Source organism: Caretta caretta, chromosome 20 (assembly GCF_965140235.1).
Source record: "Caretta caretta isolate rCarCar2 chromosome 20, rCarCar1.hap1, whole genome shotgun sequence".
NCBI classification, from domain to species: Eukaryota; Metazoa; Chordata; order Testudines; family Cheloniidae; genus Caretta; species Caretta caretta.
The window spans coordinates 2,309,166-2,324,443 of NC_134225.1; the positions used below are offsets into that span (position 1 = coordinate 2,309,166).

Here is a 15,278-nt window from a genome sequence, read left to right on the forward strand (position 1 = left end):
ATTTCATGGTACTTTGCCCAGTTGCGTGGCGTGTCCGTGGATTGCAAGGTCCATGATGGCAGATCTGTAGCTTTGCAGTGTGAGGTGTATTCCCCCCTCTGCAGCATTCAGTCCCTCTTGTGTGGGTTTGGACAATGCTCTGTGCATGCTGGGTGCCTTGCAGCCATTTCCCATGGAGACAGGGCTCCAGGGTTAGCACCTTTTTCCCTTAACTGGCTTGTTAAGGGGATGGCCCAGCCTTGCCCTCTGACTGGCTGTGCTATTTTCGGACACGTGCGCCCACCCGCCGAGCAGCCGGGGGGGGCGGCGAGCGTGCATCTCTGCAAAAGGGGATGCCGCAGCCCTGAATTCCTGCTAACTATGCCGCTTGACTGTAAAATGACGGCCGTTTCTCTCACTTCCAGGAATCTGCTCTTCCTGGAAGGTGAGTGGCTGAGTTCACCCTACCACTGCCATGCAGACATGCACACACAGCCTGTATTCCAGTGCTGTTTCCAAGGAGTTGGCTGTGAGAACACTCCAGGGTATCTTCAGCAAGGTAGAATAATGTAAGTGAAATGGGAGGGCTGAGGGGATAACTCCGTGCCATTTCTGTCTCTCTCCACGTTTGGTGTCATTGGAGGTGGGGAGGAAAAAGGGGGTGCGGGTTCTTTAACATGCTGTGCAGAAGAAATATCTTTAGATGGAGATCAAGCGATGTGGGGGGGGGAGAGGGAAACACTTGACCATTTGAAATGCTACCGCGGGCGTCTGACCAAGGAAGAATGACAAAAAGGCAAATGCTGGCAGGGCTGTGGGAACAGAGCATGGTTCATAATCAGAGGTGCTAAGTGTCTTTAACAGAGATCAGGGTACCCCTGTTCCCCCTCCCCAAAGTGCCTTTTCGGAGAGGCTTTCCGGCTGTAGAATGTACGCTCCGTGCATCTAGTCCAACCGTAACACCTAACTCATGCTGGCAGGGACTGAGCCGATGCTGGGTCCAGCTCTTCGGGTCTGTTAAATTGCTCTGACTGAACCCTGCTGCATCACTGGGTTTCTTAGTGTTGTGTGTGTTTGTCTGAAATTGTCTCGTTAACCTGTCCTAATTCAGAGCTAATATCCATTATCCGTGGTGTGTGGCTTCTGCTGGTGATGCGTGTTGTCTTAGCATGACTCAAACTTTCCAGCAACATCTTATTGAGCCAGTCAAAGCATGGGGGAGAGGATCTGGGGGACCTCAAGCACTCCAACCCAGGGGAACAGAAAATCTCTCTTAAAATATTGCTCCAGGGTGGGGCTAGAGGGGGCAGAAAGCTGCCTGGGGAGTCCCAGCTCAGCGCGGTGGCTGAGTGGTGGTTTGCAGCCCACCACATCACTTCAGAGCATTTATGGTAAATGACTCCCCTTGCCGGCTTGGCCTCCTGATGCAGCATTCCCTCTGCGCCGTCAGACAATGGGGTGAGCTCAACGCTGCATGTGTTGGGACACGGGTTTATCCAGATGCAGCCATTGAAAACAGTTTTACCATCTGCATTAAAAGTTCACACTGCTACAGCCTTCTTCATCCCAAAGCTTCTCGCCAACCCTGTTCATGCCACACCACTGAGACGCAGCCACTTCTGGGGTGCAGAGCAGCAGCCAGCATGCAACAGCGGTGGGGAGGGGACATTCACTCGTGCGCCGCACGTGTGAGCTGCCCCAAAGGTTCTTGCGTGTCTGTTTGCAGCAGGTAGGCTGTTGGCCCGTAAGGGTTTGTCCAAGCAAGAAGCCGTGCTGTGCATCATTAATCACAGGAGGGTGAAGAGCTGAATCTACCCTGCTGGATTGAATTAACCCTGGCCTCCCAGGGCTGATTTTTTGACAGCCACCTTGTTGTGGGAAATGTCCACTCCCAGTTGGTGGTTGCAAACCAGCGTGAATCATGTGCTCCCTCACAGTCCCCGTTGGGCTACAGAAAACAGACCTCCACCTGGGGAGAGCTTCAGCCCGTCTGACTGCTGCCCTGTTGTACTGGCAAAGGGGATCCCGTGGGAGCAGTCCCAAATGCTTGCGTAGCCAGGGGGCCAATACACCTGTGATCCACCTTTCCGCTGCGGCCCGGTGGTCATCCTTGCACATAGATATGTGGATCCTTTCAAGTTTGCTGGGGTTGTTTGTCCACTAACCACTTCACTGCAAAGTAGAACCCAGTTTGCATGGCACCTGGAATGTACCTAGGTCCGTGGCCATCGTATTCTCCCCACACGCACACACCTACCTCCCGGTAAGGAAGGGTTTGTCTTGCTGTGAGCAGCACGCTGGTGTTTGTCTTCTGACAACGAAACGAGAGGTGCCTGAGAGCCAGCCGGAGCCTCTTTCCCGGGCTCCGGGGCTTTGGTTATGAGGGAGATGATTTCACTGACTGAAAGCGATCTTAAAGCTGGCAGGAGCAGCCACATCTCATCTGTGTTCCCTGCTTCTTATTCCCAAAGGTAGTGGGGATTCCTCTCTGGAGAAGGAGTTCAGCTCGGCGATCGTGGGACCCACGGTGAGCACCCCAAACAGCCAGCACTCCTCCCCGAGCCGCTCCCTGAGTGGTGAGTACAGCGTCCCCCTCGCCAGATGCAGCCGGCTCCTCCGGATTAAGGCTGGGCTCTCTGATAGGCCAACCAGGAAGTTTGGTGCAATGAGTTTCCTTTAGAATTTGACTCTTCAAACTGAAGAGGATAAATTCTGACTTCAGTTCTTGTGTTCATAGCCGCAATGGGGTTACTTACCTGAGCTACGGGCCTCTCTGCCTTGAGGTTTAAAGTCACCTGTGTGTAACCCTGCCCTGCTAAATTCCATACTCCCCAAATAAGTGTCATTTGTTTGTTTGTCCCAGAACCAAAACAGCTGCGTGCTCCCGCCTCTGTTAACAGGAGAGGAGTTTGCGCGGGGTGGGGGGAGAATAAACCCCAGGGGCTGCATAGTAACGAAGTGCTCATTGCAACCACCAGGTCGATGCATGGGAAATGGAACAGGGCCACCTCTCTGTTACCCTCTCAAAGGGAGTTGGGGCCGGCGTGGAGTTGGTGGTGATGAGGCTCTCTGCGTTCGCATCCAGCAGAGAGCGGGCACTGTGTGTCTAGAGCCGTGTTGCAGCTGGGAGCGTGTGTTAGCAGGAGCGGGATTGTTCTGGGGCGACGGTAGGGTTCTGAAAGCTGCTGAGCATGTTGAAATGGACCTCTCCAGCTCGAGACCGACGCATGCGCCCCTCTCCAGACAAGTGGTTAAAAGAGCTTGCACTGTCTGAGACCAGACCTCGGCATGAGAACATGACTGTGGACACAACTCCTGTGCATCTGGAGCCGTGCGTAGGGCTCCCTCGTAGCCCAGCTGGCTGAGCAAGGTATCTGGAAGTCCAGCAACATGCAGGGCCGGGTTGGTGAAGGGATGGGCAAAGCAGTAAGGTTAGGAAGGGCAGCTCTCAAGTGGCACTGACACATGCTGGTAGGGCTGGTGAACATTAAATCTTAACCTCGAGCCTAGGAGACGGAACGAGCCGGAAAATCGAAGGCGTATGCCGTCTTAACGCCAGCCATGACCGATGATTTGCAACCTCTGATCGCCTGAGATTGCAGGCGTCGTCAAGTCGATCCAGTTCCAGCACACTCTGGAAACGTTCTCCCCCTCCTTCGTGGAACTTCAACGTCACAGCTTGGAGTCGCATTGGCGTGGCCCGATAAAGGCTTGTCTGTGTCAAGCTGCTGCTTTGGTGGACTATCCCATGATGTGAGAGTGGCTAGGATGAGTGATGAGCCAGGCTGGGGTGGGAAGGAGCAATGGAGTTTGGACGCCCTTCCAATTGAAAGTTTGTAAGGTGAAACATTTCAGCTCCGTCTCTGCATTGCAACTGAAATCTTTCTCCACGGTCCAAAGATGAATTAAGCTGCTTTTTAAAATACATTTCAGAGCCCACATCAGTAAAATAGGCAGGTCTGATTTCAGAATTGCCCCCGAAATCCTCCATCTACTCGCCCACCCTTCACTGCAGTGATTGCTGAGAAATGTAATGTGTCACTTGCATGTCAAAAATGGCATGACCCTAGGACAAGTGGAACTTAGCAAAGCTGATGTAGGCTTCAATTGTAAACATGCTATTTACATCACAGGCTTCCGGGGCAGGGGCCGAGTCTCCCTACAGCTCGTACAGCACTGTTATCCCTTTAATAAAATAGCATTAAAGCAAGAGAACCGAGAACTGATTCCTGGTCTGCTTGCAAGCCCTGAGTTCAGTCCTCCCCCAAACTGAAACTGAACAGGTAACATCGTTCGCTCTGATCTCTCCTCTCTCTCCTGTAAGCTCAGAATTTCCTTTCCATAAAAGAGAAATTGCTGCATAGTTCACCCACTTTCAGCACGTGCTTCCATTAGCTCCCAGATGCTCGGATCTGGAGGCTGCCCTAAGGGTTCTAGGACAAGTTAGACCCAAAGCAGTAAGGTTGCACGAGGGTGAATTAGCCCTAGTCTGTTCCCTTTTCTCCGCTATTATTTCGCATGTGGCTCTTGTTCTGTAATAATGGTTAGAAGGCCCCCTCAAAGAATCAGATTTTAGGTCTCAGGCAGGAAAACCCAGAGAGACGCTCAACTTTTCACTTGGGCATATGCAGAGAGAATCCAACCCATGGACCGATCTAAAGAAAAAGAGAGCTCTCTTCCCCTTTAACAGAGGGATGCTGGTGATGGTATTGCTCCTGATCTGACTTGACTTCACAGCTGGTTCATCCAGCGAGCATTGTGCCCCAGAGGAGTGGGAATATTATATAACCTGCCGTGCCAGCAGAGAATCGCGCTCCAGCGATAACGGACCCTGCATTGGTTCTGAAAGGAGAATGGCAGAACAATAGTCAGCCTCCCTCTGCCCAGAAAGAAAATAAGTCCTCAGGGGGGGGATAGAAAAAATCAAAGTGCAGCAAACATCCGCGTATCCGGGCAGCTCCTGCCAAGGGAGAGGAGCTTTTCACTTCGTGTTTGTGCACAGAGGCGTCCGGTCGTGCTGTGTCTCCAGGATGCACCCAGTGGAATGTGGTGTTTTTTGAACTTTATGCTTTTCCCTCAAGAAAGCGTTTCAGCCTTAGAGTCGATCCCAGCCAACTTCCAGCAGCAGGCTTGACCGGTGGCATGCCAGGCAATCTGCTATTGCCCAAGTCCGAGCAGAAGCTTTGTTCCTCTCTCCAAGAAATTTTTGGGAAACAGCGTTGTCCGTTAGCTACAGCGGGGACTGGAAAGCCAGAGTCCAGCTCAGCCACTGACCTAAAGCAACCTCAAATGAGCCCCTTCTACTCTTCATTCCTCCATTTCCCGCATCTGTGAAAGCGGGCCTTCTATATCACTTGGAGATCCTTAGGTGAAAGGCACCAGAGATGTGCAGAGGGAATGTAGCATTCACCATCCTTCTCCAGACAGTCCAAGCAGCTGCCTTGCTTGCACTTGGGCCACAGAGTGCAGGCGACCGAGTCCTACAACGTGTCCTGTTGTGAGCCACCCGCTCACTGGGAAGGCAGTAGGGACCAGTCACTTCCAGACAGCAGTTTGGATTCACTTATCTCCAGCATGTGGGAAGCGAGGTTGCTGAAGAATGTCAGTGCTGAGCCTGTGGTCCCAGGAGGTCACCTAACAGCCATCTCACCTGCCACACTGAAGGGCCGTGAAAACCTGCAACATCCCAGCCAATGCACCCTGAAGGAACGTGCGTGCCCTGCCCCAAATCCAAAAATTGGTTCATTATTAAGGCTCTAATCCCATTGACCGGTTGATAGTCAAATCACTGTCCTCTTTTGTTGAATCACAGCACTAAATCCATGCCGAGCTCTTCAAAGTATGTTGCACACGTTAACTGAACCCCCTAGGCAATAGGTAAGAATTGTCCCTGTTGCACAAGGACATGGCTTGCATTGCTCCTTGGGGTGGTGTCCGCATCAAACCTGGGATCAGCCCTCTGGAGTTCATGGTGACTAGTCCCACATCCAGCCCTCACACCCATCTCCAGAAGGCAACACGGGCTCTGTGAGGGAATCCAAACGTCAGTTACCCTCCAAGCGGGAGAAAAGCCCCTCTGTTTGTTTGTAATCTGAAGTTCAGACCTGTCAATTTCCTGGCATGCTGAGAGGTCAGGAACAGCCACATCTGGTACATTTAAATGGAAGAAATAGGACTCTGATATCTGAAAGAAGGCAGTTAAGATTCTATGTGGCTTAGTGGTGGTCTTCCCTCCCATGGGGGTGACCTGTTCAGTTCCCCGTCTCTCACTGGCCCACCCCAGCCCTTGCAGGAGCGCTAGGAAAATGGCTTGGGGGGAGCTCCATTACAAAGAAGCAGCTCTTGCTGTCTAAAGAGCAGCATCAGGAATCCCCAGAGGGAATTCCCTCTAGTTCTTGGCTGATGGGGATGGCTTAAAACTGCAGGAAACTTCTAAACTGAGTCATTCACAGACCTTCCTCTCCAGGTGAAACACACTTCACGTGAGGCTAACGACACCCAGATGGAGACGCTGTGTCTTGTTAAGGGTGTGACTAGCGTTAATGAACTGAGGTGCTCTCTTCCGTCTCCTCAGGCACTCTGAAAACTACCTGTCCCAGGATGGGCTGAAAGCACCAAAGATCTGGAGAGAAATGCTCAGAAACTGTTCAGGAAGGAGCAGGCTGGGGACAGGGAGACCCAGGCCTTCCTCTGCCCACCAGGCTCTAGCTTGCTCTCAACAAAATAAGCAGGGAGCTATCGCTGTCCAGTTGCCTTGTGTCTTCTGAAGGACTGTTTGATCTGTGGCATTCCACAGATCATTAGAATAGCTGGGAATGTAGGTCACGGCTGGCACCGCCGTTCCGATTTCCAGTCTCGGCCTGTGATGCTGGAGAAGCGAAGAAAGGTAGCAACCAGGAGACGCGTGCACAGACGCAGCTTGCAACCGGGGGGGCTGGGAAATGCGCTGGAGATCAGGCACACTGTGCGGTGTCAGTTAGAAACCCCCCAAACCGTGCTGTATAGATTACCTTGGCAGCAACAAAGAGCCAGGCAGATCAGTACGGCTAACTGTCCCCATAAACCTCTGTGGCCAGCACTCTCCTCCTCATTCCCTCAGGGTGAGGGGCAGGGGTGTACAGTGTAGCCCCACTTCCAGAAGTGCTCTCATGCAGCAGGATCCCTTTCCATGGCCCCAGCCCTTCTCCCTCTTGGTTCTGAAAGTGTATTTCACTAGCCCCTGGCCAGTCTGGCCAGCCACCATTTGTAGACCTCTCCTCCATAATGGCCCGCACCATTCATGTGTCTTTCCCCGGCTTACCACAACGCGCCTTTTTTCCAGAGGCTCTGGATTGTTCCAAGACCTTTTTAGTAACCCAGGGCCCTATTGCAGAGCATCTACCATTGTAGCTACCTAGTACCCCCACTGGGTATGTCTGCATCCATGTTCCCTTTCGTTGTTCATGTTAGTGTCGTGTGGCTGCTCACACTCTTGTCAACTTTCAGGGAATTGCCACTTGAATTGCGGAGTTCCCTTGCGAGTGTGACATTGACGCAAAGCACTACATGAATGTCCTATGCTGGACACGTGCATTTCAAGGCCTGCTCTGACAGCTTGGCCGTCCCTAGTGGGAAAGTGGAGCGTTTGGCTTCAGGCGCTCGGTGCATGGCCTTGCTCCCTTTTCCTACTTTTAACTATGTGATGGATCGCATGCCATACAAGTTTAAATGACACAAGCCATCCCTTCATTCTCATGCAAATGTTCTGGGGTGATGTGATTTTGCTGGCTCTGCCATGCGGCTGCCCAGCAAAGCTCTCATTCCGCTGCCAGCGCGCAGACGTGGTGTCTTGCCCGGTGACTGCTCTCGGAACCCATAGTCTTCCGCTTCTTCTCGAGTGACCCTTCTCAACCCGGCAATGGTCTCTCGGCACTACTTGCCAGCCCTGACTATCGAAAACAGAGAAGTTTCTTGTTCCATCTGGCCACTTTCCTGTTGTGTTTCTACTTGTTGTCTCGTGATTCTTGGCTCCCATGAGCCATCGTTTCTTTAATGTCCTGCGATGGGAGGTTGCTGAGTTTTCCTGTGGAAATTGGAGCAATCTAGGCAGTACCATGGGGAGCGGTGTCCTTATGCACCCGTAACCAGTTGTGTTGCTGCCAAGCAACTCTTAACTTTCTTCCCTGTTTTCTTTGCCATGACTCACAATGTCAGTGATATTAGTTGTTTTAAATGGCCTATTGAGTGTGTTCCATTCACTGTATATTTATGTATTGTCCCTCCCATCCCCCTGCAGCAAACTCTATCAAGGTGGAAATGTACAGTGATGAAGAAGCCAGCAGGCTGCTGTCACAGGACGACCGCCTCATCGAGAAAGAGGACAGCGTGATTGTGGAGGACTCCCTCTCTGAGCCCCTGGGGTACTGTGATGGCACAGGGCAGGAGCCTCACTCTCCTGGCGGCATCCGGCTACCCAATGGCAAGCTGAAATGTGACATCTGCGGAATGGTGTGTATCGGCCCCAACGTGCTGATGGTGCACAAACGGAGCCACACGGGTAGGTGGTCGGGGCAGAGATGCTCAGGACTGAATGGGCTGTGGGCACTTAACAGTGCTCCCACCTAGAGGGGCTGGGGGGGGCGGGATGTGTTCCCTGCCGGGCTGTCAGTCTGACCCCCCTCACCCAGCATGACATTTCAGGGCAAACATAAAGGTTTTCGTAACCCGCCCTGCAGGGGCAGGTGTCTCACGAGCTGCTTGCGTTTCAGGAGAGAGACCGTTCCACTGCAACCAGTGTGGAGCCTCCTTCACCCAGAAGGGGAACCTCCTGCGGCACATCAAACTGCACTCTGGCGAGAAGCCCTTCAAATGTCCCTTCTGCAACTACGCCTGCCGCCGGAGAGACGCGCTCACCGGCCACCTCCGCACACACTCAGGTGGGTAGCTCGGGGGGCCGGACTCCTGGGTTCCATCTAGCCTAGTCTGCTCCCCCATCACCAGAGTGTCCGAGCACCTCCCAGTGATCAGTGTTTCTCTCCACACCACCTCCCTGCTGCGAGGGAGGGAAGTGCTGTTGTTCACAGAGGGGAACTGAGATCCAGAGAGAGTAAGAGCCTCGCCCATGATCACACAGGGACTTGAACCCGTGTCCCAGGCTGGCGCTTGAACCGCTGGCCCAGCCTTCCTCTTGTGTCGGCCTGTCTTCCCAACTGGCTCCATGGCTTTGAGTGAGTCACTTTGTGTCTCTGCCTCAGTCCGCTGAGCCGGTGAGTTTGGTGCAGTGGGAGCCCCGCTGGTGTCTTGCCAAGAGTCTGGGAACTTCCCTGAACGGACTGAAAACAAAATGGTTTCTGTCTGGGGGCCGCACCTCTAGATTGCAGAGGAGAGCCCCCGGGATTGCCTTCATGTTGTTCATGCTGGCGTCCTCGCTCTGGCTCCTACCAGCTGCAGGTGCTGGGCTGGCCCTATCCAGTGGAAACAAGCCGCTGGGGTTTTCTGTTGGTGTTTTGACAGTGTCCTTTTCAATGTGGCATTTGAGATGGGGCTTTTCCCCTTTGGTTCCATGATGTAACAGCTGGCTGAGAGGGCGTGGGGTGGGAGTGAAAGATACCAGTTCCCTCAGAGCTCTGCTCATTTTCCTTTGACTTGTGTGCAGGAGTGTCTGTGGGGTTTTAAAGTTCACACAGGTGTTTGAAGCCATCTGTGACTCTCTCCCATTTAACCTTTTGAGTGCCAAAGGGAAACAGGAGTCTTGTGTGCCAGCTTCCTTCTCTTTTCTCTTCAAGGGGGCTGCAAAAAGCAACCTCTGCAGGAACTTTTCTGATCGGGGTCTTGCCCGGGGTCCTTTACTGAGCTGCCACAGAACTCTTTCCATTCCATGGCATTGACGGAGAGCCCTGATTATCTTAACATCCCCACGCCAGGGGCCTCATGTTGCAGCCCCCAAGCTTTCCTTTCACTGGGGCTGGGGGCTTTGTCTCCCCATCTTTTGGGAACCTGTCAGGTTCCATTGGTGACTTGCCTGAAGATGCCAAAGGGGCATCTGAGAAACGTGAGGCACCAGCAACCCCAGAGCAGGAACCCCCGCCCAGGGACTGATCTCTGATTGACCCACGACTGGCTGCATTTCAGTGCTCTGTCTGCGGTGGGTTTTACAGCAAGTTAGTGGGTTTGAGCCTGTTGCATCTCTGGATGTTTCTGCAGGACAGGGAACAGACTCTGGTGTCTCTGCGTAAACCATAACTGAGCAAAACGAAGTCAACTTGCTGGTGAAACGCTGGACTGAATGTGGCGGACGTTTCTATTGTAACGATTCTTTTCTGACCATCTTGACGCTGTACTTGGTCGGTTTCACCCACCAGCATGAAGTGAGATTAGTGTCTTACGGCTGCAGGGATAACAGGGAGCCAGTAACAAGAAGATCCTTTCCCCCAGACCGTCCCTGCCAAAAAAATTAAATAAAAATAAAATAAGTCAATGGCTGGGAGCAGAAACCTTAATGAGCCTCATTCCAGAGGGAGCAAAGAGCCTGTCTGGTTTATCCAGGCTCATTTGGAGGTTGAGAAAAGCCAGGCAACAGCAAGAGCTCTCTTCTCTGCACCCAGACCGCTGTACAGTGCCAGGGCTGGCTGAGCTGCGGCCTGTTTGCCTTGATGCCTTCATCATCCTGAAGAGGCCTTCAGTCTACAGCAATCAACACCAGCTGTTGCCTTCCCTTCCAGCCCCAGCTTCTCCTGGTTGTTCATGGCGACAGCTAGTAATAACGGCTCCGCTCGATCTGCTAGGGAGCAGGCTGGGAGGTACCTGCCAAGCTCAGCACCAGCTGAGTTCCATCTTACCTGGTGCTGTTTGTTTCCGAACAGGGGAAGAGTTACAAAAATGGGACTTAAAAATAGCAGAACAAACTGCTTTGACACTTGCTCTGTGTGTGTGTCGCAGCCCGAGCAGGTCTCTCTGTTGTCCCTGAGGGGGGGCTGCTAACAAGCAGCTTCAGAAAGGGTCAGTAAGTGCAGTATTTTGGTGAGAGAGTGGAGCACAGGAATTGCCATACAGGACCAGACCTGTGGTCCTTGTTTAAACTGATACCCTGTCTCCAGCAGTAGCCAGGGCCACTTGGTTCAGGGAATCCACTAGTGGACAATTACAGAATAATTTTGCCCTTGAGGGAGGTTACTGCCTGAGTGGCTGGCATATGCCCTGAAGCATGAGGGTTCCTGTTTGTCTTATTTTCTCTGTTGTACCTGGAAGGTCTCATTATCTATATGAATGTTTTTGTTTTAGTTCTCTAAGCTCTTGGCCTTAGTGATACATTGGGGCAGTGAGTTCCATAGGTTGGTTTTTGCATTGTCACTCAGCCCCATTTTGGGAGCTGGGTGTGCATAAAGGTGAAAGGACCAGCCTTAACCAGTTGCATCTTGTAGCGTGTGGCTGTGAATTAGGCCCCTGGCAAGGGATCCAGCAGTTGGCTTGGCTCCGTGGGTCATGTTGGCTCTGAGCTTTGCACTGCGAGCACCAAGGGTCTCATCTGTTCTTCTTAACGTGAACATGACGCGTGTGAAAAGGAGCCGGTTGCCCTGGCTGTTCCCTGGCAACATGCAGGTAGAAGCAGGGCAAAGGGTCCATCCCTCTTCTAGGCCATGCCTCCTCTTAAGCAAAGACTCGCCAAACATCCCCAGTTAGATGCTAGACAGATCAGCCATTCAAGTCGGAGAGGGTGGCTACTTCACGTCTCCCCTGAGACTATCCATTGATGGTAGGGTTTTGTCCTGCCACTCATGCACTTTCCACGTCAAACAGATTGGCAGTAGCAGAGTCCCTCGTGACGTTCTTGTCGTGAAGGCAGGATTCAAACCCATGTCTCCTTCCTGTGCTTCAGAGGCCAGCTGGTGCAGTTGCAGGGCTGCACTCGTGGCACAGGAAGGGTCCCGTAGAGCCTTAGTTCTTCTTGTATCAGGCATGGAAATAGGACAGGCCCTGGTCTGGTTTAGAATAGCAAACATGAATCTTTAGAACACCTAATTATTAAGAAAAAGTCTCGTCAGTGTGTGGATTTCTCAGCCACAGAAAGGGGGCTGTCCTGCCTTCTTGGAAAGGAACTGGGGGCTGGTTTTCCTCCCACCCCCTTGGCTAAAGGCATGTGCGTTTCATGCTGTCCCCCTTGGGCATGCCCAGGCTGTAGTCTCTGAAGATAAGCTGTCCAAAAGAGTGAGGTTTTAAAATCTAGATCAAACGTGCCGCGTCGTTCTGAAACAGATCAGAAGCCGCATCCCACGCATGGGACAGCTGTGATGAGACTCCCATCCCTGGAGACCGCCTTCTGTTTTAGCGTTTGCTGCTCCTCGCGGAGCCTGTGTTCACATGAGAGCTTTTCCCTGCTTACTGTAGAGCCTTTCCTGAAGAAACCCCCCTGCCCCCCTCAGGATTTTGAGAGATTGGACAGTCAAAATAACCCCCTTACTTCCTTGAAATCATTACACTGCGTTCGCTTGCCACCAGCCGTGCGTTAGGTGCTTTACAGATGATTGAACAAGAGCTGGTCCCCGGCCAAAAGAGCATTCAGTCCATGACCGATGAAAGCAAGGGTGGCGGGAGGGAGGCTCTATGCCCAGCAGTCCTGTAAAGTAGGTAAGTGGTACTGAACCTGTTTTTCAGCTGCATAAACTGAGGAAGAGAAATGAAGTGACTTGTCACAAAGCCAATGAGTGGAAGACCTGGGAATAGAACCCAGAAATCCAGTTCTCTAACCATTACATCATTCTGCCTCTTTGTCACAAATTCCCCCCATGTGACCATAGAGTGATACTTATTCTCTACTCGGGTGAAGGCTGGTCCCAGGAGAGTAAGCGGCTGATACTGGACAGAGCCGAGGTACGTTAGCAAGGGTGTGTGAGCAGGCTCAGCCCAGGAAATAACAGGTTTGTGCTCCGAGACCTGTACCAGTGTTGTGGCAAATGAATGCTGAAACCCAGACTCCTTTGCAAACAGGAGCTGGTCTGGGTCATGTGTGTTCTGCCATCACTTTGTGAAGAACTGGGAGCGGTCTGTCCAGAGCACCCTGCAATACAGGCCAGGTCAGCAGAGAGAGGAAAGAGTTGGATCTAAGGGCAGATTCCCCCAGAAGGGAAAATTAACTGTGGGGCTTTTCATCCTGGAGCTTCAAAACTCTGGCCTAGAAAACCCAACTCAAGACCCCAGCCTGATTTTCAAAAGATTTTTGTGAAGCCAAAAATAAATGCAGATTAAAAACAAACAAACCAAGCCAGTCAGGGATCTATTTTACATAAGAGCTTTGAGAGCACTAGACTAATGAGAGGCAATGCAACTTTTAGTCAAGTCACTAGCATCTAAATAGCTAAAGATTTGGGAAATAAATTCATGTTTCTAACACAAAGTTGTCTGTCTGTGGTTGCAGACTACATTAGCCGGTCTCCCTCGCGGCTGGGTTAAACAGATTTTTAGTTGCTGTATGAAAATAATGCTGTTTAGTTGGGGAGGAAGGAAGGGGTTTACAGCTGCAATCAACTCCTCCGAAGTGATTTGTAAGTAGGTGTTTTCAGGCTGAAAATAACACTGACGTCTTAGTTCCAGTAGCCTGGACTGAGGTTTGATCCAGCACTGAAGCTGGGGAAATCAGAGAGGAAGCCAAGTGTGGAGATGACACTTGCTTTCTCATTGTGTAGGGCATTAACAAGTGGCCATCTGCTCCTGACATGCAGTATTGGTGAAGATCTTGGACTTAGTTGCACCACTTTGTCTGGGATGGGGCCAGTCCCCTGGAGATCCAGGTCCAAACCTATCCATCCTCTCCCTGTATAACCACAGCAATGGTGTAAACCTCGTGGGCTTTGTGAAGATGCCTCACCCTTTACCCCAAGGCTGAATTTGGTCCCTGGACTACAAGCCAGTTCCATGTTGGTCAGTTCCTACTCGCAGCTGTCAAACAATGGCTTTGCAAACTTACTCATTGTGGCTTTGCTGGGACAGAGGCTTCCTTGGGGTCTGGGTGTTGAATTACCAGGTGTCCAAATGTTGTGATGCTCAGGTTGTATTTGGCATCTTCCCAAGAGCCCGACAGTTGCACATAACTTCCCTCTATTAGAATCCAAAGCCAAACATTTCCTGCAGTGTCCTGTGTGTGACTCATACCTTTCTCCATTTCAAGTGTAGAATCATAGAAATGCGGGGCTGGCAGGGACCTAGAGTGGTCAGCAAGTCCAGCCTCTGCACTGTGGCAGGACCAGGTAAACCTAGACCAGCCCCGCCAGGTGTTTGTCCAACTTGCTTTTAAAAGCTTCCAACAATGGAAACCTATTCCAGAGTTTAACTCCCCTTAGAGTTAGAAAGGTTTTCCTGATGTCTCCCTTGCTGAAGATTAAGCCCATTGCTTGTCCTGCCTTCAGTGGACTTGCAGAACAATCGCTCCCCGTCCTTTTCGTAACAGCCATTCATGTATTGGAAGCTGTTCTCAGGTCCCCTTTCAGTCGTCTGTTCTCCAGACTAAACCTGCCCGGGATTTGTAACCTTTCCTCAGGGCAGGTTTTTGGTAGAAGTTTTTGTTGCTCTCCTCTCGACTCTTTCTAGTTTGTCAACATCTTTCCTAAAGTGCAGTGCCCAGGACTGGAGGCAGTTCTCCAGCTGGGACCTCACGAGTACTGAGTAGAGCGGGACAATTAGGTCCTGTGGCTTACATACAGCACTCCTGTTAAAACACCCCAGAATCATATTAGCCTCTTTTGCAAGTCCATTGCCTTGTTGACTCCTATTCAGTTCCTGGTCCACTAGAGCCCCCAGATCCTTTTCAGCAGTCCGACCACCTAGCTAGTCATTCCCCCATTTGTAGTTTGTGCATTTGATTTTTCCTTCCAAATTGAAGTCCTTGACACTTGTCTCTATTGAATTGCATCTTGTTGAATTCAGACCAATTCTCCAATCTGTCAAGGCCATTTTGAATTTTAAACCTGTCCTCCAAAATGCGTGCAACCCTCCCAGTGTGGTGTCATCTGCAAATTTTATAATTTAGTTACAATTACATTACATTGTAAACTGCTTTGCAGTCTTCTACTCTGAGATTGTGAAGTGGAGGTGTGAGTGGGCGGAGCTTGGGGTCCTGTGTTTTTCGCCAACGAACAGAGTAATACTCTGATTCTGGCCCCAGTTACTAGAATCTGAAACACTTTGCCAGAGTTCTCTGAACCATTCATAGGAAGTGCATGGGTGGAATGAACGTGTCGCTCATCAGATACAGTGGCGTCTGCGTCACGAACGCAGTTCGAATGTAGTTGACCTCCACAGCAATAAACTCCCACAAGGGGATCGGCTTT

The 15,278-nt window shown here is 51.4% G+C and overlaps 1 protein-coding gene across 13 annotated transcripts in view; it reads left to right on the forward strand.

Annotated features, from left to right (window-relative positions):
• IKZF4 (IKAROS family zinc finger 4) overlaps window positions 1–15,278 on the forward strand; it is a 50,737-nt gene that overhangs the window by 23,081 nt on the left and 12,378 nt on the right. For 8 of the 13 annotated variants that reach the window (XM_075121832.1, XM_075121831.1, XM_048831735.2 and 5 more), the window contains 3 exons: window positions 2,451–2,555; window positions 8,255–8,515; window positions 8,727–8,894. In XM_075121832.1, coding sequence (XP_074977933.1) covers window positions 2,451–2,555; window positions 8,255–8,515; window positions 8,727–8,894 — 534 coding nt within the window. Of the gene's footprint in view, window positions 1–2,450; window positions 2,556–8,254; window positions 8,516–8,726; window positions 8,895–15,278 lie in introns of those variants that run through there. The other 5 variants (XM_048831739.2, XM_075121837.1, XM_075121838.1 and 2 more) reach the window with 2 other exon arrangements.